At 46.5% G+C, this 24,861-nt stretch overlaps 11 protein-coding genes across 11 annotated transcripts; 7 read left to right on the top strand and 4 right to left on the bottom strand.

Annotated features, from left to right (window-relative positions):
• Window positions 1-1,702: 1,702 nt before the first annotated feature.
• PpBr36_05798 (uncharacterized protein) lies at window positions 1,703-2,440 on the bottom strand (the record flags this gene model as incomplete). The annotated part of the gene is made up of 2 exons (XM_029892946.1): window positions 1,703-2,328; window positions 2,374-2,440. The coding sequence occupies 2 exons, from the start codon at window positions 2,438-2,440 to the stop codon at window positions 1,703-1,705; spliced, it is 693 nt and encodes a 230-aa protein (XP_029745702.1).
• A 2,125-nt stretch (window positions 2,441-4,565) lies between these two features.
• On the bottom strand, window positions 4,566-6,535 carry PpBr36_05799 (uncharacterized protein; the record flags this gene model as incomplete). Its single annotated transcript, XM_029892947.1, has 3 exons — window positions 4,566-5,853; window positions 6,006-6,324; window positions 6,391-6,535. The coding sequence occupies 3 exons, from the start codon at window positions 6,533-6,535 to the stop codon at window positions 4,566-4,568; spliced, it is 1,752 nt and encodes a 583-aa protein (XP_029745701.1).
• Window positions 6,536-7,414: 879 nt separating this feature from the next.
• Window positions 7,415-8,400, top strand: PpBr36_05800 (uncharacterized protein; the record flags this gene model as incomplete). The annotated part of the gene is made up of 2 exons (XM_029892948.1): window positions 7,415-7,558; window positions 7,636-8,400. 2 exons carry the CDS (start codon window positions 7,415-7,417, stop codon window positions 8,398-8,400), a joined length of 909 nt encoding a protein of 302 aa, XP_029745746.1.
• A 4-nt stretch (window positions 8,401-8,404) lies between these two features.
• On the top strand, window positions 8,405-9,813 carry PpBr36_05801 (uncharacterized protein; the record flags this gene model as incomplete). Its single annotated transcript, XM_029892949.1, has 4 exons — window positions 8,405-9,037; window positions 9,240-9,418; window positions 9,460-9,589; window positions 9,667-9,813. The coding sequence occupies 4 exons, from the start codon at window positions 8,405-8,407 to the stop codon at window positions 9,811-9,813; spliced, it is 1,089 nt and encodes a 362-aa protein (XP_029745745.1).
• A 941-nt stretch (window positions 9,814-10,754) lies between these two features.
• PpBr36_05802 (uncharacterized protein) lies at window positions 10,755-11,821 on the top strand (the record flags this gene model as incomplete). Its single annotated transcript, XM_029892950.1, has 2 exons — window positions 10,755-10,951; window positions 11,746-11,821. 2 exons carry the CDS (start codon window positions 10,755-10,757, stop codon window positions 11,819-11,821), a joined length of 273 nt encoding a protein of 90 aa, XP_029745748.1.
• Window positions 11,822-11,911: 90 nt separating this feature from the next.
• PpBr36_05803 (uncharacterized protein) lies at window positions 11,912-12,586 on the top strand (the record flags this gene model as incomplete). The annotated part of the gene is made up of 2 exons (XM_029892951.1): window positions 11,912-12,206; window positions 12,288-12,586. 2 exons carry the CDS (start codon window positions 11,912-11,914, stop codon window positions 12,584-12,586), a joined length of 594 nt encoding a protein of 197 aa, XP_029745747.1.
• Window positions 12,587-16,737: 4,151 nt separating this feature from the next.
• Window positions 16,738-17,688, top strand: PpBr36_05804 (uncharacterized protein; the record flags this gene model as incomplete). Its single annotated transcript, XM_029892952.1, has 2 exons — window positions 16,738-17,017; window positions 17,063-17,688. The coding sequence occupies 2 exons, from the start codon at window positions 16,738-16,740 to the stop codon at window positions 17,686-17,688; spliced, it is 906 nt and encodes a 301-aa protein (XP_029745742.1).
• Window positions 17,689-17,909: 221 nt separating this feature from the next.
• On the bottom strand, window positions 17,910-18,431 carry PpBr36_05805 (uncharacterized protein; the record flags this gene model as incomplete). The annotated part of the gene is made up of 2 exons (XM_029892953.1): window positions 17,910-17,938; window positions 18,227-18,431. The coding sequence occupies 2 exons, from the start codon at window positions 18,429-18,431 to the stop codon at window positions 17,910-17,912; spliced, it is 234 nt and encodes a 77-aa protein (XP_029745741.1).
• Window positions 18,432-20,134: 1,703 nt separating this feature from the next.
• PpBr36_05806 (uncharacterized protein) lies at window positions 20,135-21,072 on the top strand (the record flags this gene model as incomplete). Its single annotated transcript, XM_029892954.1, is given in 3 exon segments — window positions 20,135-20,685; window positions 20,742-20,957; window positions 20,973-21,072. The coding sequence occupies 3 exon segments, from the start codon at window positions 20,135-20,137 to the stop codon at window positions 21,070-21,072; spliced, it is 867 nt and encodes a 288-aa protein (XP_029745744.1).
• Window positions 21,073-21,449: 377 nt separating this feature from the next.
• On the top strand, window positions 21,450-22,301 carry PpBr36_05807 (uncharacterized protein; the record flags this gene model as incomplete). Its single annotated transcript, XM_029892955.1, has 3 exons — window positions 21,450-22,023; window positions 22,083-22,201; window positions 22,272-22,301. The coding sequence occupies 3 exons, from the start codon at window positions 21,450-21,452 to the stop codon at window positions 22,299-22,301; spliced, it is 723 nt and encodes a 240-aa protein (XP_029745743.1).
• Window positions 22,302-22,895: 594 nt separating this feature from the next.
• PpBr36_05808 (uncharacterized protein) lies at window positions 22,896-24,419 on the bottom strand (the record flags this gene model as incomplete). Its single annotated transcript, XM_029892956.1, has 1 exon — window positions 22,896-24,419. One exon carries the CDS (start codon window positions 24,417-24,419, stop codon window positions 22,896-22,898), a length of 1,524 nt encoding a protein of 507 aa, XP_029745740.1.
• Between the last annotated feature and the right edge of the window lie 442 nt (window positions 24,420-24,861).

Genomic DNA, 24,861 nt, shown 5'->3' on the forward strand with positions numbered 1-24,861 from the left:
GCAGGAAGGTAGCTTCAGAGTTAGCAAAAGTAAAAGTCAAGTGCTGGACGTGATTTGCTATCCTCGACAAGGCATGAATCCTCGAGGCTTTCGTGAATGAGCTGGCCGTGAACGTCATGTGGGTTTGAAGGAATAGGCGTTTGGTAACAATGTCGCAGCAAGCCGAATTGGCGAGCCTGAAATACATCTTGTTTGAGCAAAAGTTCATATATGCCTTCGAAAACGCACTCTTCCTGCAGAGACAGTATAATGCATGTGATCCTGGTGCCATATGGTGATGCGTAACTTCTGGGAACTCTGGTTGGTTGTCACACTGGTGTCGCAAGTTATACAGCCTGTGTGTGTCTTCCGATAAAAATGATTTCCGCGTTGGAGACGTTAGGCTGGACAAACAAAATATATACCATCAAGCTGGAGATAATACTACAACAAATGGGAGAATGCCACATGCAGGCCATGAATATTTGATGTTGATAGAAATGCATAAGTACAAAGTCTCATGTTAAAGTTAAACAGAAAAGAGCCCCTATTGACGACAAAAGAGAACGGAAATCAACTAATCATACCGTCTCATTTCTTGGACTTATCCACTTGTGTTTTCAGGACTGCAAAGTGACTCGCAAATAAATGCGGGTAACTTCTTGTCACGCTCGCGAGCACGCCGCGCAACAGCTGTTTGGTTCAGAGTTTGCTATCCTACCAAGCATGCTTATGGAAAGCAAATTACAACAAAAAGTAAGAAGAAATACAGACAGACGTTTGCCGACGCGTCACTCTATATCATTAGCGGGCGACCAATACCCTCCCTTTGCAGCTGCGTCTTCAACAAAGGCCCCACAAACCTTTGATGCAAACTTTCCCTGTTATTTGCCAGATTACCCGCATCTGGTCCCCTCCACCTCTGCAACGTACTGCATTGCCGGTCTATGTATCCAAACAAACCCGCTAATTGGTTGGTCGCGTCTTGTAGTTGGTTGTTGTTCATTTTGTTGAGACATGGTAATGATGACTGGGGCTTGACTGGCACTTGCTTCTCAAATTCTTCGCGTTGCTGGGCTGCGTGTGTTGGCTCTTCTCGATCTGCCATTTATCGCCACTCCATTTCCACGATATTTCAGCTTGGGCCAGTGCAGCGGAGATGTGATAAGGGTTCTTTACTGGCGTTCCTTTAAATCTTGTTGCAATGACGCACGGATAAAAAGTAGTTGCCGGAAGGCGACTAATTTTAGTCCGTGCATTTAGCGATGCAGAGATTAGCTCTGCTTTGCTCTGCCTGATATCTGGGCACAAATTCCTGTGACAAGCGATAAATCCAGAGGTAACCTGGGTGGGAGAACGATGAATAGAGCGCAGGACAGACAGCAAAAGGAATACAAACTTGCATAATAATTGCATGAGAAAAAAACTCGATCAAATAGCAGCTTGCTTATCGCTTTCGCCATCATTTTTATAATACCCAAACGGACGAGCGAGACGAATATTTTTGCAGCCAGCATTCTGTCCACCCGGTTGGGTGATAATGCCATTGTACGGACCATCGAGGCACGCCAGATCAAAAATTGGGTTGAGATGGGTAAATGAATCTCTATAGTTTTTTTTCAATTATTCCGCTTAGTGCGTCTTAAGAATGCATCAGAAAGCCAAAACTACCAACATAGCAAAAGAACAAGCAGATACCTCCTCCTTTTCTCCCGTTTCCTTGTTACTTCTGTTGCTTCCTTGACTTCTTGCTTTGTGTCCCATTCTCACCTCCCTCGATACCTGCAAACCCACGTTTCACGGACTTCCTAGAGGCGGCAGGGGTTAGGATCTTCCGAAGCGGTTCCGCTCCCCCGTCGAGCTCCTGGGTGTTGTTTACCAAATCCATGTCCAGTTTGATAAGTTCCGAAAAAGAGTCCCCCCAGCCTTCGGTAGATTTCTGGGACTGGCCATATACCCGGGACATATTTCCTTTTTCGTTTATCTCTTCGTAATCACCATCACTCCCGTCATCGTTGTTATCGTATTCGTCGTCATCTGTATATTCATTTTCATCCTCCCAACCCTCCTCCTCTTCGCTATCCTCGCTGTCCGCGATGTCGAATTCCTTTTCATTTTCGTTATTTTCAAATCCGCCAATATTGGTGTTTTCGAACTCCGACAAGGCGAAAGCCTCTGCGTATATCTCATTGCTAGGCTGCACAACCTGCGTTTGTAACTCCGTTACATTTGCGAAAGTATGGCCGTGCGCGTAGGGCGGTTCCAAGCTTGCGGGGCATGTCTTAAGCCGCGGAACTATAAACGTCTGTGGTCCCAAGGATCCGATATTTATCCGGCTGGGAATCATATCTGTACAGAAAATAAACGCTTTTTGGATATCCGGATCCGAAATACAAATGCCTGAGCTGTCGAACAAAACTTTTTCATCAATAATAGCATCCCAGATTTGAAGAATGGCCATTAAGTTTTGTTTAACCGTAGTATAAAAACAGCGTCCAAGCTCGAGACGTTGACGGAAAACATTTGTAAAGTCAAAATTGTTGGCTAATTCGCCAGCGAGGGCGATTTCCTGTGAGGACAATATACGTGGTGCGTTCGGATTGCTGGTTTGGACATAATGCTGGTATTTCACCCAACTGGCGAACAAAGTCATGTCGTGGTGTGATGAGTTCATAATAGGCTGAGGAAAAGTTATACCAGAAGTAAAAGAAAATTTGGAATCGGATTTATTTTCAGACGAACCGCCCAATTGAATATTAAATAGTATTTTTTATCCCAACATTTGTTCAATTATATATAAATAGCGACCACAGTCCTGGTTGAAGGAAAATATAAAATTCTATTTAATATACCAATTGGTGTTGGGGAAGGCAGTTTCGATAAACCGTCAAACGCCCGCGACCAGCGTAACGGCGGAGGTGTATACCTGGAGCCGGGATCCGCTCTTTACGATAAAGTCCGTTAAAATGTCCCGAAACCTGGCAATTTTGCAAAGTCGCCATTTTTAACATTGGAAACACACCCCATCCTTAGATTGCGATTGGGTTTGGTCGTCTGTCATTTTTAACGACAAAGATTTCAACTTAGGGAAAAAATCCAAAAAAGCCCTAATATGTTGAGGATTTTCCGTGTTTAAAAAACCGATAACCAAAATTAATACAGCGGGCAAAGGAACGCAATGCTGGATATTTCCAATAAATTTGCCGTTTACTTGTAACATGGTTGTTCCGCCCCGTTGTGCCAACGCCCTAAAGACAATTTCCACGGTGGCATCTACGGCGTCTGCAAAATGTGGTTGCAACCAAATATTTTTCACTAAACGGGTATATTTTGTGTTTTTTTCTCGTTTCAGTTTTTTAATATGCTCGATGGTAATGCAATTTAGTGCTGGCAGCGCGGTGAAAATATCTCTAAAACCCTCCACCGTAGGCCGTAACTTGCCAACACTACTGTACGTGCAATATGCGTTTTCGACGGCAGGATCGTCCCAGCGGAGTGCGCCTTTGCGTTCTCCGCCAGACAAAAGTGGATGCGTTGCCCATTGGTTACGTTGGCATTTCGGCCAAACTGCGTGGTATATTTTCAGCGTTTTTACATTGTTGGCGATTGCAGTGTTGGTTAAAAAAACCTGTAAGTCTTTTACGCAATCAACTGTGGCAAGAACCCCTATAGTGTGGGCAAATACAGGGAGGGTAATATTTGCTAGCCATGAGGACGTTAGACGCAAGTTCCGCAGGGTACCCAGTGATAAAAAAATGGCAATTTTAATAACGAGCTCCGGGGGAAGTCGATCCATATCGTCAACGATTTGCAATTGAAGTCGGTGCAAATCCGGACAACCCAAATTGGATAGATGTTGGCGGATTTATTAATATCTCCAAATTTGGCAATCCCTTGGTTGCCAGGATCCAGGTTCAAAATCCCTCTGGCAATTCGGCCTGTCCCCAGGGCCTGGGCAACAAAAATAAACGACCTGATTACAGTAGTATTGCCTCAAGCGGGGAAATCACCATCGGTGTGCTGAAAAAGCGGAGACAAACCCGACAGTTTGGTATCACATTATGCATTGTAGCGTGTTGGAACTAGTTACCTAGACTTTCCCCTGCAATATAATTGGTTAAGCTTCTACTCTGCTCCACACATCACACACAGCCAACGTTGTTTTCTGACTACATACGAACTTGAGACAAAACCATCACCGTACACTGGAGCAAGTTGAAAGGAAATGCGATGGATTGACCATTCGCGGTTTTGACCGGACCTGTACTGAACGTTTTGCTTGTATCAACAAAGTAGGGGAACACAACGAAATATAATGCTGCCTCCGTCACAGCATAGGAGCCAGCTTCAAGGTGCATACTTATTGCTTACGCTGCACCCTGAGAGTTCAGTCGTAACACTTATGGCTCAGAGAGCATTGTTATTTGATGAAAATTCAAGGTGACCACCTATTCACTCATGAAATACTGCAGAAAAACACAGAAAACCATGGACGAAAGCAAATGCCATCGATAAATCTCCAAGTATCCCCTGCCCTACCGGCAAAACTGCAATGTGATAGCAGGATCTGATTATCCGCATCCAACTTATTGCTTCTCCTCAAAACCGACGTTTGTTAATAGTAGGAGCGGTATGTATCCGTGCGACATTGCCTGTGGTGCCAGTATAGCTGTCCCGGGCGTCTGCACCTCCATTTGCGGCACGCTGTCGGCATCCGGCGACTGCTCCACAGGAGGCACTTTTTCGAGAGCTGGAGCTGGCGATTTTGGTACCGTTAGTTCCGTTATCACGGGCGACACCCTAAATGCACTTTTTGCTTCGGATAATCGATGTGGCCATAGCGGCAGTGGTTTGAAGTCCAACGGCGACTGACATGCGGATGGCAAAACTGGCTCCTCTGGCGAGTACAAAGCCGTGTCACTGAGCGCAGAAAGTTCTGCTTGGCCTGCAGTGAGGTACTCTTGGCCGGGAAACTCGCCACTCGGTGGTGGTGTGACGAGATCGTGTGGGAGTGCTATTATCGGTCGGGCGCTAATATCCGAGGAGTGTGGGTTGTTGGCCGGTGCTAGTGACGTCGCCGTCAATTTTCTAAGTCGGGGCCGAGCGGATGTTAACGTGGGACTGTCAGCACGTGGCATCTCGACTAGCCTGTTTGGAACCACTCCTGTAACATTGAAGCCAATCGCGCAGTTGGTTGTTTTCTCTTTGGTTGGGTTCACATCCAGCTCCGTCAGCTTGCTAGGCTCCACACTTCCATCCATAACTGCTTCTTTGGCCTTTTCGGGCAAACATGCAGACAGCGGGAAATTGACCGGTAACAACTGCACGGGCGCTGAGGGCCGAGAGCTAATGGGGTCTGTGACTCTACTCAGGTCCAAAAGTCTGTCCAGCTCATCGTAGTCAGGCAAAGGCAAATCGTGGGCCTCGACCCCGGGGTTGGGCGTGACGCCATCCCACTCGCCCTCGGCCGTATCCCTGCCTGGACGACGGACCAGCTTCGCAAACGGGGCGTTGTCCGTGTCAACAACGAGGAGATGCTTGGTGCCCCTGCCGAGGACTCCATAAATGTTGACCTCGCCGTTCTGGATGCCCATGACGGCACTAGTACCAGCGTACAATACATCTCGTTCAATACCGCAGCGGTTGGCAAAGACGAGAATAATTTCGGCATCTCTCTCGGCACGGATCAGAGGCTCCATGCGTTTGGCCCAGTATTCGAGTGTTTCCATGTCAGGCTCATAGGGCTTGCTGCAAAAGGCGGCGCGGTCCTCAAGCGTGCTCCATGCCACGGAGATAATGACGACATTGGCGTGCGATTCAAGGATGTGGAATGCAAACTCGAACTGGTGCCAAGGTCTTTCGAACTTATAGGGACTGTTATCGCTTTGTCAACGAAGCCCCCCAGGTTTTACTGGGTAAATTTGGTTAAGTAAGATGGAGATCTTACTTGATGTCCATGCCTATAGAAGAATGATTGGTTAGTAAGTGCGACCAGCGGTGAACTCCATGCGAGTGGAACTGCCTACTTACAGATCCCTAGGGCCGTTTGCCCGATGCCATCCACTTCACCTTGGAAAAAACCGCCAGTCCCCTCCTTACACCATGTCTCGTCTTTGTAGTAAAGATGCTGCTTTCTGTAGTTTGCCAAGGTCTCGCCATCCTCATTGACAAGGAGCAATGAGTTGAAATGTACAGGACCACTCCAATCTGTGCTGGTCTCCGGGTAACCCACAGCAACCTTGCAGTTGTACTTGAGTGCCGTAGTCCTAGCCCAGAGTGCCGATATCCCTGAGCCTTTCGGCTCAAGGTAAGGCTGGATCTCCTCTAGTGATTCGAAGTTATAACCTGGAACGAGTTTGTATTAGCTCGCTAGTCCAAAATTTCACCGCGCGTATGGATGGACTTTCGCACCAGTAAAAGCCATCTCGGGAAGCACCAGCAGGTCAAGGCTTTCGAGTTCATTTCGATTCGCGCGGTTCAAAACCGAATCAGCACGATTCAGATTGTTATCAATATCGCCAACCTCTGGCGCAAATTGAAGACAGCCGATCCTCATTCTAAAACTGATTATTGTTGGGAGAAGGTGCGCAAAACGGCTGAAAGATGGGGCTGGAAAAATTTGTCCAAAACGTTTGGGTATGTATTCGACTTTAAATGCAGGGCGGTTGACATAGTATTTCGTTTCAAATTCCCAAAAGACATTTTCAATGCCCCGGCCTCAGGACTCAACAGATAAAACAAGAAAAAACAAGGGAAGCGGCAAACCTGATCAGGTAGGTCCCGTTCCAAGAAGGAGGATTTGGAAATATCGCGATGTGTAGGCTTGTGATGCTAAAAATATCGCGGGTAGCGCATCTTTCGCATGGAATCATTCCAAACTTCTAGAATAGTAAAAGAATTTACATTACAATACGAGAAAAATATGGCCGTGGGATACGCGATATTGCGGGTGCTCACCGCACCCAAAACTAAATATAGCAACTTCTCAACTGAGGTTTGTTCTCCGCGTAATGATACCCGGCTCACAGATAATATGCGAGCATCAAGGCCAGCTTATTCAAAACTTTCTATATTTAGGTGGTTGATGATTTGCTTTATGATTTCTGTTTTGGGTAACGGGTCCCTTGTGTGCAGAAAGACGCTTAGACAATTCTGATCTGGCATCACAAAAGATACATTGCATATTGAGTCAACCCAACAGACCAAGATGTGATCACGTAGGGTTACATTAGCTGACGATTCGCAAAACTAACAAAAAGGGTATCTGACGCAAGGCCAACATTTGAGTACAACGTCGTCTCCCCAATACATACTCTAAAATCATTGACCGTTCAACGTGGGTACGAGACAAAAGCGCCCTAGTCTCCAAAGCTAGAAGCCAACTAGCTTGGATTTTGCATCCTATCGCCTTGGCGCCTTTCACAGTTCTTCCACGATGCCCATTCACAATCTAGTATGGGAGCTCGTGTCTCACATTGCTCAGGAACTTGACGCGCAGCACTTATTCAACTTTTCTCTATCGTGTCGAACCCTGCAACGGCTCATTTGGGACGACCATATATGCGCAATGTTTTTAGAAGTAAGCTGCAGCCTTGAACCAACACGGGTATCCCAAGCACATATTTCTTTGATGTCTGATATACTTCCTTCACCAAGGGAGTCGAGGAATTTGGGTCGTTCCGGAGTCTGACACTGACAGAATTTACATGGAAGTCGACCGCCCCGTTTGCACCAGAGACCAAGGCGGCTCATAAAAGCAAAAATTATGCTAAAGCATTACGGCTAATTGTGAAGCGTCGAACCGCGATTTTGTCTGCATCTTCGTACCTGGCCGCGGTCGTTGCCGAAGCAGAATCCTTCCTTTATTCAAATGGAGTTCTTTGCTACCTCAGCAACGGGTTACTAAAAATACGTGATCTGCACAACTCGGCACTTGAAGACACTGTTAGCATCGGAAAGCTCCTGGAAGTAGAAGACCACCTTTCTGGGACCATCAAGGATGAACACTTTAAACTGCGCATCTTGAACTACGCGGATGGCTTCGTTTCTTGTTATCTCAACCCCGGAAATCGATCATTCCCCCGGCTTCTAGTCATCAGCCTTTCCCACGGCCGCTTGTTCAGTCATACACTTGCATCCTCGCGGAAAATCTTCGTACGAAATGACGATAAATACCTTTATTATGGTACTCATAGTGCCATCGCAAGGGATGGAAGTCAGCGCTGGGTACTTCAGGGCTGTAATCTCCTGAATGGTACTTGGCAAAACGATTTGACACATCTTTCTGACAGAATTGGCTCCGATATTGGCGCCAACATCTGCTTCGAGATCATTGACGGCTACTTTTACGCCCTGGGAAGTCAGAGAAACTCTCTCTATAACTCCTATATTTGCGTCCGATTTCGCATTGATCAGTCTTAAAAATATGGAGGAGTGGCAGGAGTTTCATTCTGAGGGCCCTGCCAATATTCAACGGACTTTCATCGCTCAGGATGAGCGCACTGGGGTGCTGAATATCGTCCAGGGACGTATTGAGTCGGGGGAAGGGCCCAGTGCCAACAAGATGACATATTACAGAAAAAGGCTTCAGTTTCCTGGCGATGGCGACAAATCAGCCTTGTCCTCTACAGGCCCACTGACAACTGCCGGATACGGAGAACCTAGCAGTGTTACACACGCCTCAGACCACAACGCTGCCAACCTACGTTTGTTAACTCCGAACGACTCAGTCTTCTGGTGCTACTTAGACCGTCCCTTGCGAAGCCAAAGAATAAGACTAAGGATCAATTTAGCCCATTTTACTGCGCCTGCCACGCTCAACACTGGATGCCCAACTCGGGACCAGCGCATCGAAAGGCACATGTCAAGAGCAAACCTCTGGTCGCCTCCAGATTGGGATAATGACAAAAATGTCAAAGCTCTCAATGCCATTATCAGCCCGCAACTTGAGCAAAATTTTATTGGGATGTGGGATGAGAGATTAAAATGCTACACACAAGGAGGCTTGCTCAACACTGTTCTTGATCCTTCAATACGTTTACAAGGCACTCGAAGATGGGTTAGCGTATACTGCTGAAGGCTTCCATCTGGGTGATACAAACCGATATCGGGACGATAATGGGGAAGCTGGAAGGGATGGAATGTTAACATGGGCAGATTTTCGCGGTGGGTGGACATGGATTGCGTGATTTGATTCCGTATCAGACTAGGACTCGTTTACTATGTTGATGTTTGTCAATCCATGACCAGCTCGCGCGCAGGCTTTCTTGGAGGTCCTTGGCGAGGATCTCGGGGCAAGTTGTCCGGAATCCAGGATCCAGGATCCAGATCCTTCTGCCAACTCGGCCTACGAGGTGGTCTGGATGACAGAGGTGATGGCTTTCCATCGGTGTGCTGAAAAAGCGGAGATAAACCCGACAGTTTGGTATCACAATAAAGTGTTTGCATAAGAGGTTGGAACTGGTAAGTTTTTCTCTGCAGTATAATTGGTCAAGCTTTCTTGGTGCTCCACACACCACAAGAAGAGGATTACATTGGTGCTAAATTTTGCAGGTCCAACAGGTACGAAAAGACATGTGATCTACATGCAGGCTGTTTTCGGACTACATACGTAAATTATATGAAAATCCTCTCTCATTGTCAAGCACAAGCAAATGTCGCACAATCTCTTCGAAATTAAATAAGTAGCCAAAAAGAGCTAAAGAAACACCCATCCGTACTCAAAGCGATTCAGATAATGTAATAGTTGTAAATAACGTTGTAAAGGTCCTCGTTACTGTGACTAAACCTCGCGCGACATCAGGGGCTGCAAGACGAGAAGCGGTGCTAACCTGAACAAAACCATTGCCATCAGCACTGCGGCTCACAGAACTGGCCAGGGTGGAGGGTGACATGGATTGACCTTCGTTCAAAAGCACTGAGGAGGACAGTGTGCCATCTGATAACGTATCTGTGGTCGTGGTTACGGTTGTGCTTGTACTAGACGTTGTACTTGACGTTGTACTTATATGTGACGTCGTGCTTGCGTCTATATTTGTGGTCGAACCACCTTCCACAGAGAGAGAGACTAGCAATGCCGTGTTGGCATTCCGTGGCCAACTTTGACAAGAAACGGTTCCATCTAGAAATGGGGGAGCTCGGGGGCTACCACGTCCCTCCGAAACAATGGCGCGCACACAAGTATGTGCAGCCACCCCGCACGTCCTACACGGCTCCATTATTAGTGCAACGCAAGCTAGAAAGCAGGCAAGGGAGGAAAGGGTCTGACCAGGTCACATATGCATCACCATTCGGCACCCCAATGGGCACCTGGAAACTGGCGTTTTCCGACCCAAAGTGACAGGATCCTGAGCCGTAAAAATATGTGATTGGTGGAAAGGCAGGGTTTGCAAAGTAAATTGCCGCGCGGCAGTCTTTCCTGGCCGGGGTGTGATTTCTGTAAACGTGGTTAGCACTGCTGAATTAGTGGCGAGAACAAGGGAACTTGGTGCATGTACATGGTTTGTATTATAGATTTGCCAGCAACGAGCTGCAAAGGTGGGTCTGAGATACAGAAGTTAAAAGGGCCTCCGAACGCGCTGCTCAAAGAAACAAAAACAGTCAAAAGAATCGGAAGCAGCATTTTAAGTTCGGTGTGTACAACAAGTTCAGACGTTTGTTTTTCTTGAACTTTTCTTCAGATGAAACGGTGGTATTTTGCCTTTTTGTAACGACGCTGGACCCCGGATCCCGGCTTGCGGTCTCCTGTACTCATTGAAGCCCTGCAACCAGGCGCCATGGACGACAGTTATGGCTTCATGCTAGACCCAAGCTGGCATGCAAACGCCTGCCTTGATTCCAACTTTCTCGACAACGTGGAAGGGATACAAGACTCAAGGAGCCATTCCGGCGCCCTTCCAGGGTCAAACGTGGACTTCAACTACGGAGCCTTTATCACCGAGCTTAACAACTGCGAGAAAGAGGATTTGAGAAGGTTTGTAGCGAGCCTAAGCCCCTATAAAAGGATAGGACTGACGAATAAATAAAAGTCTTGGAATTACTACAATATCCCGACTCGAGAAATCCGAAGATGCAGCAAAACAGAGAGATCAGCAACTGGCGGATAAGCTTGCAAAGATTGATAATACCAATACACAGATTCTTGCTATGCTTGAAAAACTGGAAGTCCAATCTGGGGAGAGCTTTAGTGTTCTAAAAGAAGTTAAGGAGATGATCAAAGCTGTGGGGAGCGGCCTGAGCCAGTTCAACACAATGGTGGTTAAGTATTTTAACGGAGAGCATGGAAAAAACAGGCAAAGCAAGTGATACCATGTGTTATTTATTGTCCCGTAGGCGTAATAACTAGGTGCAGTTCCGTCGCAGCTGCCACAAGTCTAAAAGAAAATAACTGATCTACATTCCGTTGCTTAATGCTTTGTGATCGCAATTATTTTTCTTCGCGACATGATACCAATAAGGGTTAAGAATTCAGTGTATTGCTCTTCCAGAGTCACGCGAGCCCTTAAAAGAGACGAGAGGCTGCCAATAGCGCCCACGGGTAACACATTACTGGCGCACTGTGCCGCTGGGTACAAAGGCGACAGGCCAAAGCCCTCATTAGAGCTTGCTGATTGCTCATCAATGTTGGCGCTACAGCACCGCCGACACCATTGCTTGCGTCTTAATGCTTATTCAGATCTTGCAGGCCACGCCATAAAACCTCTTAATTTCAGTGCTTACTCTGTGCAAACCAGTTCTTCCCATAATTGCTCCTAATTCTGGTTCTAGGATATCTCCTACAAACTGGATCCTGGCTCAGCCGGTCGCCAGGACTCCAAAGACTGCCAACAGTTTAAAGGGTTAAGATATGCTACCTCAGCTGCTTTTCTCTTGAAACCTTCAGTTTTGGACTAAAACGTTGGTTTCTTGGCTTTTGGCTTTTTCTGCGTGCACAATGTCATCACGCAATCCTAATGAGGACCTTTTACCTGCTTGGATTTCCCCACTCAACACCCTAGATCTGCATCAGCGACCCCTTTCTGCATCAAACTCAAGCCGTTTAAGAGATGGGTGTGAACTTAAGATTTTGGAGGTCGCACGGGAACTCCAAAAGACCAACAAAGACTTGCAGTCGGAAGCAATAACAACTTTTCGACTTGAAGATCGTATTGGCGGCGCTGAAGCTAAAGCTGCCATTGTCGAGGCCAAGACCAAATTGTGGGAAGAAACAGTGTCCCGCCTTAAGGAACGTATAAAACAAGGAGATCAGGATAACTTATTATTCAGGGAAAATATTTCTTCCTGGTTAAAACATATAATTCATTCCATTGATCACATCAGGACAGATAATTCTAGTTCATCACGGGCTACTCGTGGTTTTTGGAAAGAATTCACGAGCTTACACGTGGAACACAGCGCCCTCCGGCGACAAATAAATAGCCTGGAGGCTCGCCTTCATATCCTTGAGGAGACTTGCGGCGACAACAGTCTTTCGGCCAAAAAGAATTATGCACAAACTACACCCAGAAAAAACGAAGGTGTCGATTTATTTGCCAATCAGCCCGACCGACAGGCTCGGCCACTTGCTGGAAGTACAATGGCTTCTGGCAAAAGCAGCAGACAGCTATAACATATAAGCGTATTGACCACGCACCTGAAAACTAAGCTGAATAACGAGGTTTTATAATTGGGGTTAAGTCCTTATTTCGTTTTCACAGCAGTTTCTTGGTAAGTAACCTCGCCTGTTGTACATTTCACTTTTTTATTTTGGAAAATGCTTTCGTCCTGACTTTTGCCCTTATCGAATCCTGTTGCCTCAACCATTAGATTTTTTGAGTTTATACAAACTCAGCCATCATAAATCTACGTGCACAAGTAATAAAAATCTAATGACAATCTTAACAACGCTTGCAGAAGCTGGGTAGTACTCTCAGGTCGGGGGCGTTGGGTTCAAGAAGTTCCAGGTGTTTCCACAGATAGGTCAAGGTGTCACACATTTGTATAGCGTAGTCAGCACTAGAGCCCGACAAATCTAGCAACGCGCGTGTAACCTGCATATACATAACGCTACACAGTTTAATATATAAATTCCTACCTAATAAACTTGAATGCACGTCTGGGTTGGCAGGTCAAGAACGGTTCGAGTGTGTGTCCTATGCTGTGCGGGAAAAAATAAACGAAATGCCTGACAGGATAGTAATTACCAAAGCAATACCAAGACACCACCCGAGATTTCCTCTTGTAACCTCTGAAATACCCAGAGCTTCAAATAAAAAAGGAACAGCAATTGCCGCCATCGCAGCAGCTACCAGAGGAACCGCAGCAAGGAGAAACACTATTGTTTCGATCAAAGCTCGCAGCACTGGCATCGTTCGCAGGATAATAGAGCCGAAAAGAAATGGGACGATAAGGATAATACTTAAAGTCAGGATTCCAGCCAGAGAAATTGCGATGAAAGCACGAGTGGCACCTAAAATGGCCCAAAACAAGTCTATCTTCTGCAACATTGGGAACGGCACTGGAAATAGTTCCGATAAGCTCGATGGGAGACTGCGGCAGGGACGGTTATGATCATTCAACTGGCAGATTTGGTCTGTTCCCAACGTGATTCTCAATGGTCCGCCGATTGTGATAGCATTTGAAAGGCCCGTAGCTTCACTGGCGAGTTCCGATACGCGGGTTGCAAACCGTGAAGCAATACTTTCGATATCAGGCGGGGCTTCAGTGGCAAGGCTAGTAGCGTCAGAAATGCGGTTTTTGATTTTTGATCCTACGTCGTCTATATCAGAGTCAAAAAGTGGAGATTGGGGAGAGTGCAGCACTGACAACTCAACTGTGATCGTAGCTATTCCATTTTTTTGCATTTCCTTGGAAAGACTATAGCATAGAAAAGCTGCACTGGTAAGAAGAAAGGCCAACGTGATCAAAGCCCTTTTCATTTTTGCTTTGGCGGTTTCCACTTTTCCCAGTATTGAAGTACACACGGTAGTCCACTTTATACAACAAGCCTGAAATACCCCGAAAACCGGTACCAGCCCCTTTCCAGGGTCCTGGCGGCTCCTTTGAACATCTAATAACTGCTTCAGGGTGTTGATATTTTCCAAACCAAGTATGGCCCAACCCCAAATTTCCAGATGGAGCTACAGTACTGGGTGCTCGTTCGAGTTGGAAACCCAAAGACGTAGCTATACTGCGCTTTTACAAGCGATATTGTTCAAGCTAAGATTTTGGTCCCACTGGTTTAGGAACCACAGCAAAATGTGGCCGAAAAATGGTATGCGCAGCAATTTGAGCTTGCTTTTGGAGGAGACTGAGTCGCAGCATAGTCGAGCTATAGACAAACCACTTCCCCTACCCCCTCTATCGCCAAGATACGAATCACCACGAGCCCCGCCACCCCTGGCCAACAGAACCTACCTGGATAATAGCTCAAAGCATAGGCCGATCACTTGGTCGGAGGACCAGATTAACATTCTTCAGGAGGAAAATCGCAAATTAAGGCGCCAGATTCTTGCCCAAAAACGAGTTGAAAACGACAAGGATCGTATTATTTCTATGCTCAGACAGCACAACAGACAGGCTAACCAGGAGCTCAACCGCCAGAATGAAGCGATTTCAAGATTAGCAAACATGGCTGTATCTATACAGGGCTCTACAAAACCAGCACTTGACAGGGCCGAGTCGTGTAGTTCTGGAAGCCTAGACTACAGCGCGGTTGACATCATACAGATTTACCATGATACAGCAGATATTGAGGCAAAAGGAGGGAAGAACTACATTTAATGTGTGTCTTTTGTTTCTACTGTCTCAAATATTGCAGTAATCCAATTTGCATGGGAAGCGAGGCTGTATTCATGGCTTCTTACAAGTAGCAAGAGGTATCGGGAATGCATTTCATATTTCACATTCTGAAGCTCTAGATATATGGTGAGATCAACTATTGAGGTTTCCAAATGCAAACGTCTGAATGCGTAGGACTGCTAGACTTCATCGCCAATGGCTGGATAGACGGGGCTGTAGTACTTTCCATTCCATTGATTTAGCAGTTGAGTGACGAAACCATTGGGACATAGCGAGAATTTTTGTACGGGATGGTCAAATTCCATTCGCAGCAGCGAGGTGAATTGAAACCGGGTTCAAGTTGTGCATGTGCCTACTGCTCCGGCGGAATAGCGGGCAAAAAGCCGGAATAGCAAGCACCATAACCTAGATGGCAGTCCTTGCTCCAGAGAACTTGACAATGAGAGTAAATTTATCCATTCAACTGGCTACGCATTACTTGGAGGGCCGAAAACAACGTTGGCTGTGTGTGATGTGTGGAGCAGAGTAGAAGCTTAACCAATTATATTGCAGGGGAAAGTCTAGGTGACTAGTTCCAACACGCTACAATGCATAATGTGATACCAAACTGTCGGGTTTGTCTCCGCTTTTTCAGCACACCGATGGTGATTTCCCCGCTTGAGGCAATACTACTGTGATCAGGTCGTTTATTTTTGTTGCCCAGGCCCTGGGGACAGGCCGAATTGCCAGAGGGATTTTGAACCTGGATCCTGGCAACCAAGGGATTGCCAAATTTGGAGATATTAATAAATCCGCCAACATCTATCCAATTTGGGTTGTCCGGATTTGCACCGACTTCAATTGCAAATCGTTGACGATATGGATCGACTTCCCCCGGAGCTCGTTATTAAAATTGCCACTTTTTTATCACTGGGTACCCTGCGGAACTTGCGTCTAACGTCCTCATGGCTAGCAAATATTACCCTCCCTGTATTTGCCCACACTATAGGGGTTCTTGCCACAGTTGATTGCGTAAAAGACTTACAGGTTTTTTTAACCAACACTGCAATCGCCAACAATGTAAAAACGCTGAAAATATACCACGCAATTTGGCCGAAATGCCAACGTAACCAATGGGCAACGCATCCACTTTTGTCTGGCGGAGAACGCAAAGGCGCACTCCGCTGGGACGATCCTGCCGTCGAAAACGCATATTGCACGTACAGTAGTGTTGGCATATTACGGCCTACGGTGGAGGGTTTTAGAGATATTTTCACCGCGCTGCCAGCACTAAATTGCATTACCATCGAGCATATTAAAAAACTGAAACGAGAAAAAAACACAAAATATACCCGTTTAGTGAAAAATATTTGGTTGCAACCACATTTTGCAGACGCCGTAGATGCCACCGTGGAAATTGTCTTTAGGGCGTTGGCACAACGGGGCGGAACAACCATGTTACAAGTAAACGGCAAATTTATTGGAAATATCCAGCATTGCGTTCCTTTGCCCGCTGTATTAATTTTGGTTATCGGTTTTTTAAACACGGAAAATCCTCAACATATTAGGGCTTTTTTGGATCTTTTCCCTAAGTTGAAATCTTTGTCGTTAAAAATGACAGACGACCAAACCCAATCGCAATCTAAGGATGGGGTGTGTTTCCAATGTTAAAAATGGCGACTTTGCAAAATTGCCAGGTTTCGGGACATTTTAACGGACTTTATCGTAAAGAGCGGATCCCGGCTCCAGGTATACACCTCCGCCGTTACGCTGGTCGCGGGCGTTTGACGGTTTATCGAAACTGCCTTCCCCAACACCAATTGGTATATTAAATAGAATTTTATATTTTCCTTCAACCAGGACTGTGGTCGCTATTTATATATAATTGAACAAATGTTGGGATAAAAAATACTATTTAATATTCAATTGGGCGGTTCGTCTGAAAATAAATCCGATTCCAAATTTTCTTTTACTTCTGGTATAACTTTTCCTCAGCCTATTATGAACTCATCACACCACGACATGACTTTGTTCGCCAGTTGGGTGAAATACCAGCATTATGTCCAAACCAGCAATCCGAACGCACCACGTATATTGTCCTCACAGGAAATCGCCCTCGCTGGCGAATTAGCCAACAATTTTGACTTTACAAATGTTTTCCGTCAACGTCTCGAGCTTGGACGCTGTTTTTATACTACGGTTAAACAAAACTTAATGGCCATTCTTCAAATCTGGGATGCTATTATTAATGAAAAAGTTTTGTTCGACAGCTCAGGCATTTGTATTTCGGATCCGGATATCCAAAAAGCGTTTATTTTCTATACAGATATGATTCCCAACCGGATAAATATCGGATCCTTAGGACCACAGACGTTTATAGTTCCGCGGCTTAAGACATGCCCCGCAAGCTTGGAACCGCCCTACGCGCACGGCCATACTTTCGCAAATGTAACGGAGCTACAAACGCAGGCTGTGCAGCCTAGCAATGAGATATACGCAGAGGCTTTCGCCTTGTCGGAGTTCGAAAACACCAATATTGGCGGATTTGAAAACAACGAAAATGAAAAGGAATTCGACATCGCGGACAGCGAGGATAGCGAAGAGGAGGAGGGTTGGGAGGATGAAAATGAATATACAGATGACGACGAATACGATAACAACGATGACGGGAGTGATGGTGATTACGAAGAGATAAACGAAAAAGGAGATATGTCCCGGGTATATGGCCAGTCCCAGAAATTTACCGAAGGCTGGGGGGACTCTTTTTCGGAACTTATCAAACTGGACATGGATTTGGTAAACAACACCCAGGAGCTCGACGGGGGAGCGGAACCGCTTCGGAAGATCCTAACCCCTGCCGCCTCTAGGAAGTCCGTGAAACGTGGGTTTGCAGGTATCGAGGGAGGTGAGAATGGGACACAAAGCAAGAAGTCAAGGAAGCAACAGAAGTAACAAGGAAACGGGAGAAAATGAGGAGGTATACGCTTGTTTCTTTTTGTTCTTAGATTTGTGCTTTCGGCTCTTTTGCTTTATTAGTGCGTATTCTTTTCACAATCATTTAGCAACTGACATCGGAACTATCGTAAAATTACAGGATGAGACTATATATCCACGCAACCGTAACTTGACACCCGAAATAAATTCGTTTTTCTAAGTGACTACGCTATTTGCCATTAGAAGCCCCCTGTCCAGTAGTTGTTTCCTAAACTTGCTCCAATGCTAGAAGGAATAGGGTTTCCACACAATCTTTACTTCCGCAAAGTCAACGCACACACTTTTCGAACACTTAGGATAAAGTGGCAATTATGCGAAACCCCAACAAAATTCCCTGCACTGCATAGCTGGCCTAGTCCCTTTTAATATGGGAGATTATCGTAGGTTCACTGTGCGTTCTGGAGCAAAATCTTCACGAAAGTCTCTACTTGCTTCAACTCCACAACTTCTCGGTGTTAACAAAGATAGCAAAGTAGGAAATTGAGGCCACACTTACGGTCATATCTAGAATTTGCGCGCTCATACTTCTCGCGCCAGTACTTATACTCCTTATTTCTCATAAGCCTGCGGGCCTTGCAAAGGCTGTAAGATACACTTTTTGACTTTTTATCGAATTTTCTTCGTTTGATCAATCTCGAGAGCTCCCATCCAGACCTGACTGACGTAACAATGGCAGCAATGGCAAAGATTGGTGAAGCCATGGGTTATGGCGATATTTCACAATGTCCCACCATGTCACCACCTACATTTATTTAACCTAGTTTCAAGCGTCCCAAAACCGGGTTCAAGGGGCCAAGTAGGCTCGCAGTAAATTCCAAGAATCAATTGCTTAGTAATGACTGTGGACGGTGGGGTTTACAGTGCTTGTAGGTGCGTACAAGCTTTGCTAAAGTGATGAGTCAGCTACTGGTTTTTGTTGGTTTGACCCAATTTGCAAGATACTTCTTTTCTCGTGTACGTCCCACTCGGCCGGATTTTGGTAGCTGTCCTGCATCCTGTACCCTGGACACTGGGTTCAACCACATGGTTTGAACCCTGGGCTCAGCCGCAAAGTTTGAACACTGGGTTCAACCACATGGCTTGAGCACTGGGTTCAGCCGCATAGTTTGAACACTGGGTTCAACCATATGAACACTGGGCTAACACTGTATAGTTTGAACACTGGGCTCAGCCGCATAGTTTGAACACTGGGTTCAACCACAGGATTTAAGCACTGGGCTCAGCCGCATAGTTTGAACACTGGGCTCATTCTCATTGTTCGAACACAAAGCAACCTGTGCAGGGCTTACAATGCCATAATCCTAGTCGCTGCCCTGTATCCTGGACACCGGATTCAACCACGCATATTATGTGAACTCCAATAGGAGGAAATTCGCACAGGAGGTGTCGTTTCTCATAACTGCCATGTACTATCACTAAAATCATACTTATAGCAAAACAAACTGTATTGTTGACTATTTTCTGGCACATTTTTTTAAAAGCTTTCAGTCAAAAATAACAGTGTTCAATTTCTCCAACATGGAGTCCTACGAAACCTACAAAGACAACGCCCTTGACGGTGATGTTGAAGGACAATATTATCAATGGACTTCTGTAAATTCCCATCGATGCAGTAAGTTAGCGGCTATGTTTTGATTGCAAAAACCTACCCACCCAGGATACTAACAAAGGAGTTACAGTTATTATTGGTGGAGGTGATCTGATTGGCCTATTGCTTCTGATAGCGTGCATGACCTGGATAATAATGGCGCTGCTTTTTGTTCTGGTTTTTCTGGATTTAGAGAAAGCTTGGCTGCCGTGACTGAAATTTACGGTAGTTGGGTACAGCAGTAGAGCATCAGCCAAAACAGATTTTCTATGTCGTCATGTGTGGATCTTCAATTGCCTGTGCCAGCTTCGAGCACCTACTACGCAGCGAATTCTTTTCTGCTAAAAACTAGTACTAAATTCGGGAATTATCGTACTGTACAAATTGATAAATACCCTCGGAATATGGCATATTAGTCAGCCGAAACGGTTGTTTCTGTGGGCCGTACTATGGATGCCCGTGAGAAAGCAAGGGAACGTATGATCGATCACATAACCCTGAAATCTTTATTTAGATCGAGTCCGACTCAACTTGCCCTCAAAAAAGCTACATGATAGAACATGGAACACTTTATTACCCGTGTCTACTCAGAGGTGCAACTTTTAGCCCGTTGATAATTTCAAAATCTAATCAGACCTTAGGAGCCAGAATCCAGGCCATGGGCTGTGAAGCTTTCTTCGAAAGCCTGGTTTCAGGGTGCTTCCAGTATAAAAGCAGCTCTCTTGCCGGACAGAGATCGACACGACAACGGTAAGCACATCAGCTGCTGCTACGAATCATACTTGTGTAAATTCATCAAAGCATCGTTCCCCAGCCATGTCTTCAAGTATTTGCAAACAGCACCCAATCAGCTGTGAGTTTGGAAAGAAGCGAGCCGAATGTAACATGCGTATCAAGGGTATATATGAATTTTGTGCTCGCCTTGTCCATCAGAATTCAATGGCTCTCTTCATGCAGAAGCTCGAGTCTGTAATCGAACCCTGGTCTATCCTCCTCGGTCAGACAAGGCTATCGTGTGAGACTCCCAGCTCAGATCCAAGGGTTTTCAGCGTTTTGAAAGTCTTGGATGCTGTGATTGCAAATGGGGATGATAGACTACTGTCCAGACTTGCGCAGGCGCATCTGGCTCGAGTGTTGGACATACTGGAGGCCCGTGTTGCTATGGAAAGACAAAACGGCCATCTTCACCGTCGAAATGGCTATCGAAACGCAAGTATTGTGCTCGATATATACATGAGTGCTCAGGACGTGGTATTACCCCGGCGAACCCTGATCGAACGCAAACGGGTGGCAAAGCGATGGAGCGAGCTGGCTGGAGCCTGGCCGCTTTTTCTTTTGGTATACTCTGAAGAAGCAGAGGAAATCATGTTCGTTTATTGCAACTTTAATTTACAGACATAAAAACTGCTAACTACAAGAACAGACAGCACCGTAATCTACCTGATAACGCCATGATTCGCCTCATCGCCTCGAGGGTTTTCGCGGAGTCGCCATCACAATTGTTTGAAACATGTGAATATTGGACACAAGCTGTGGAGGCCGCAGTCGTTGCAAACCGACCGATCGACAATAGAGTCATGGGTAATTTTCGTAGATGTCAGACTGACGTTAAACAGGATACGGACACTACTATGATAGAGTAATTTTAGAGTAGTTTTGATGCAATTTTAGTTTTCCAGCATGAATCCTGGGTTGAGGCTCATTACGTACCGAGACGCGGCGCTGGGAGCGTGTCGCGCAGTAGTACCGCGTGAACAATCCAATGCGATGGATTTTAGCGCCTTGATACAACCTGTTCGATCCATCTTGCGTATTCTCTTTCAGTCATTCCTTTTATCTACAGTCAATAAAGCTTAGTAAAGTCGGCTTCGGGAATTGGCTGTCACCAGAAACGCGGGCGCTTAGAATTGCCGCAAGCTCTTGGCCCACCTTTTTTTAGCGTGAAGGTGTCACCTGGAACGTGGCAGCGCAGTAGCAGCCTGAAGATTGGATAGAGACCAGGTTCCTGGCAACACTGCTTGTTTCTGAAATACACAATCGGCACCAAATAGCACGGAATTAAAATATTAGCATGCGCACATTGGTTTTTTTAGACTGTGGTGAAATTCTCAGATAACCACATATTTCTACTATGGAGCACGGCTTCTCTTGTCCCCAAGGCGGTCAATTTTACGTCTGTGAAAATAATACCACTGAATTCATAGGCTGTTGTACCATTAATCCCTGTGACGGAAGCGGAATATGCCCGAAAGCAAACCTCACCAAAGCAAGCTTCGCTGCGGCTTCATTCGAGAACATCCCGTCTCAGAACTGTTCGGATCAGAAAGGCGTCGATGTGTGGTGGACATGTAAAGAAACCACTCTCCCCTTTCTAGGGTGCTGTTCTAGCAACCCATGCTCATCTGGAGCCTGTGCCGCCAGCGACCTTATCCCTGCACGCCTCAGCGACAATAGAACCAGGGCTTCCGTATTCCTCAGCGCCACTACAAATGTTACACCTTCAGCTATAGCCTTACCCAGCAATCTACCGCCAGTCTCTGTCGAATCCATTCCTGCTCACAGCATCCAGGCCGCTGTAATTGCCGCTATAGTCGTCAGTGCAGTCGCCCTGATCGTTAGCATCCTGGCAATAATCTGGATCCAGTGCATCAAGAAAGCCAAACATGGCGATTTATCGTCATTGCAAAACTATCAAACTCCTTCAGGTACGTTGTTTCGGCGACTAAGATTGTCTCGCAAATGGTTCTGATACTATAGGTCGTAGGAGTTGTCGAACTTCCCCCTACCAACCACTATCCTGGGAGTCAGTGGGCATATCCTAATCTACCAAGCCAACTTGATCAGCAGCAGCGTCGGGCTAGTTGGAAGCCATACCGACCAGGTGTAAGAATTGCATAAGGATGAGGGCCTATAAAGACTTTTGTACACTCAGGGTCACTACTATTGTTTCCAGACTCATTTTGGCTGGGTGGACTCCCGATAGGAGCAGAACAATTGTATCGCGGGTAGGCGCAGGAACCATTTTGGGGTTTTCCAAGGCAGCAAGCCAATTTTGAAATCCACATGTTACGAGAGGCGCCAAAGCAGCTGATTTAAAATAGATTTTGAAATCAAACTAGATTAGTTACAGCGATATAAACGCTATTGCGACCAACTGTCACGCTGTGCCTTCAAGCTTTTAATTCATGGTAAATAAATGTGGGACGGATTCTTTTTGTAGTAAAATTGTGACAAGCCCGATCCTTTATATCTCTCTTATACGAAGCTTCGGCTTTCAAAATGTGCACCCTTAGTGATCTGCTCCCGCTACAATTGGTTGGAGATTTGATTTTATATTTCTACGCTACGAAAGCCCCAAAACTGTTGAAGGAGTTGGTATACTTGCTGTTGAAAAAAAGAAAATAAAGGAAGTGTTTATGTCGGAAGACAATTTTGAGGAAGGATAGTCCTTGCTGATGCAAGGGGCATGCCATACACCCATGCCACCATCGAAGGGTGAACGCCAATTTCTTTCTCTGGTTATAGCTTGATCACATACAGTAAATTCCCAAAATGACATCAATGAGATTAAGGACTCCTATGGCTTGTCAAGTGGGGGTGCGGAGGGGCTTCCTAAAGTCGCGTTGCTGGGTCTTTTTGGTACGTAACCTTGTACTTTGCGCCTTTTCCGTGGAGCAACATCCTGTTCTGGTCCTCGGACGGAATCCGCTGGCCGTGCCTGGTTCCGACGTCGGCTGGAAATGTTATCTCTCGCTTCCTCCTGAAAAACAGTGCACGGCGCATTTGTTTGTCTCAAGCGTTTGCGAGGAATAGAAACGGTTTGTTGTCTCTCTGGGACAGTTGGCAGGTTGACCGTGGCAGCCTTTTGAGCCTGTTTGGCAGCAATCCGTGGGCTCCGGCGGAGTGAATCTGAGGTTTTCTGCGCTTCTGCCATGATCCTAGTATCTTTCTGTATGGGGCAATATTTAGTCGCGTGTTTTGTATCCAACTCCTTTCGGCGCTGGTGTTCCTCGGCCTCGGCCTGCACAAGGGGCAATTGTCTTAAAGCCCAGGAGAGCTCGGCAGCGTCCCTTTCCAGAGCATTTTCGGCCCAGCGAAGGCTCATGCTTGAACAGGTGTAGCGACGGATTCCACCAAGCCGCAGCTTGACCCGCTCCGGAGTCTCGCTGGCGGCGTCCCACGACGACGAATTTAAACGAACAATGCCCTTCTCGAGCTCAGACGGTGTCAAGAGTTCCATGCTAACAAGCTCCTCCCAGGTCTTTTGTAAGTGTTTTTTGTGGTGCGCAGCGCTGTTCGATTCACATTTGGTCTGAATATATCGGTAGGCGACATATTCTAGCCAGGTTGTGAGAGCATTCTGTATTATAGGATCTTGGGTCGGATCGAACTCTGCGATGAGATCGGTTTGGAGGCGAAGTGGAACCAAGGCGTTTGTGCGCACGGACTCGACATAGGAGGCCAGGCCGCGGTCGCCAGCACGAGTGCTTTGGATGAGTTTGACGGCGGCTTGAGACGTTCCGCCCGTGCAGATCCGGCCGGTCCGAGCATCCTTCTGCCAGGCTCGGAAGAGATCCCATCTTGACTTTTGCCAGGCAAAAATAGTAGGGTTCTCCCATTCGTATTCACTGAAGCAAAAGAGTGAAAGAATGTCTCTGTATGCCCGAGGATTTTCCCAGACTTGGTCAAGAAGTTGGATCGGGTAGGCGGGTCGTCCTCCAGCACCAACTAGATCACGATGGCTTGAAACCTCTCCATCTTCCGTGTCGTCCAGAATCTCCGTAACTCGGTCCGACGACGCCGGAGAGACCTCTCGGCCCTTGGGCTCCGTGGCTAGCAGCTTGGCATTGACGCCGTTGAGGTCGACGACGGCGGAGTGGGGCACATTGTGCGAACGGACCATTTCCCTAAGTCTCTCCAGAAAGCTTTCGGATATGTTTTCGGGATCCCGAACCGTCACGCACCGCGAGTTATCCCATAGATGTTTGGTGAGCTCGGCGTCACTAAAGGCCTCGATTTCGCGCGCGTTGGGGAGGTGTTCCGCCGCATCTTCCTGGGTCTGTTGCGTTGGCACCATGTGCCGCGAACGACCAGTTTCCATTCTGCGACGACCTATCCGTAACTGCTAAGTTGCGCGACCGTGCAATTGATAATCTTCTGCATGGGCAAAATCGTTGGTAATTCAAAAAATCGGCATGGCTTCTTCAGTGCGGCATCAAGCGACCACGATGGCAAAGTGCTGGTTCGTGGCAGAAGGTGTGCTGCTCAACCGGTTTGTCAAGGCGGTAATTGATTGGATAGGACACAATTGTGGGTGGGTGGCGGATGCCAAGTCGTGCGAGAGCATTCTGCATCAGCAGGCCCAACAGAGTGTTATTAGTGGATAGATGTGCACGAGACCCATCCAGTCGCCTACCCACACCAACTGGGATTTGTTTATTTTAACCATGTTTAAAGCCGCTCAATGCACAGAGGTACCTCAAGGGGCCATTAAGTTGCTATCTCCTGGGGTTGGTTAGCCAAGCAATTAAACAGTTGCCCCT

Source organism: Pyricularia pennisetigena (genome assembly GCF_004337985.1).
Source record: "Pyricularia pennisetigena strain Br36 chromosome 4 map unlocalized Pyricularia_pennisetigena_Br36_Scf_6, whole genome shotgun sequence".
Lineage (NCBI taxonomy): Eukaryota > Fungi > Ascomycota > Sordariomycetes > Magnaporthales > Pyriculariaceae > Pyricularia > Pyricularia pennisetigena.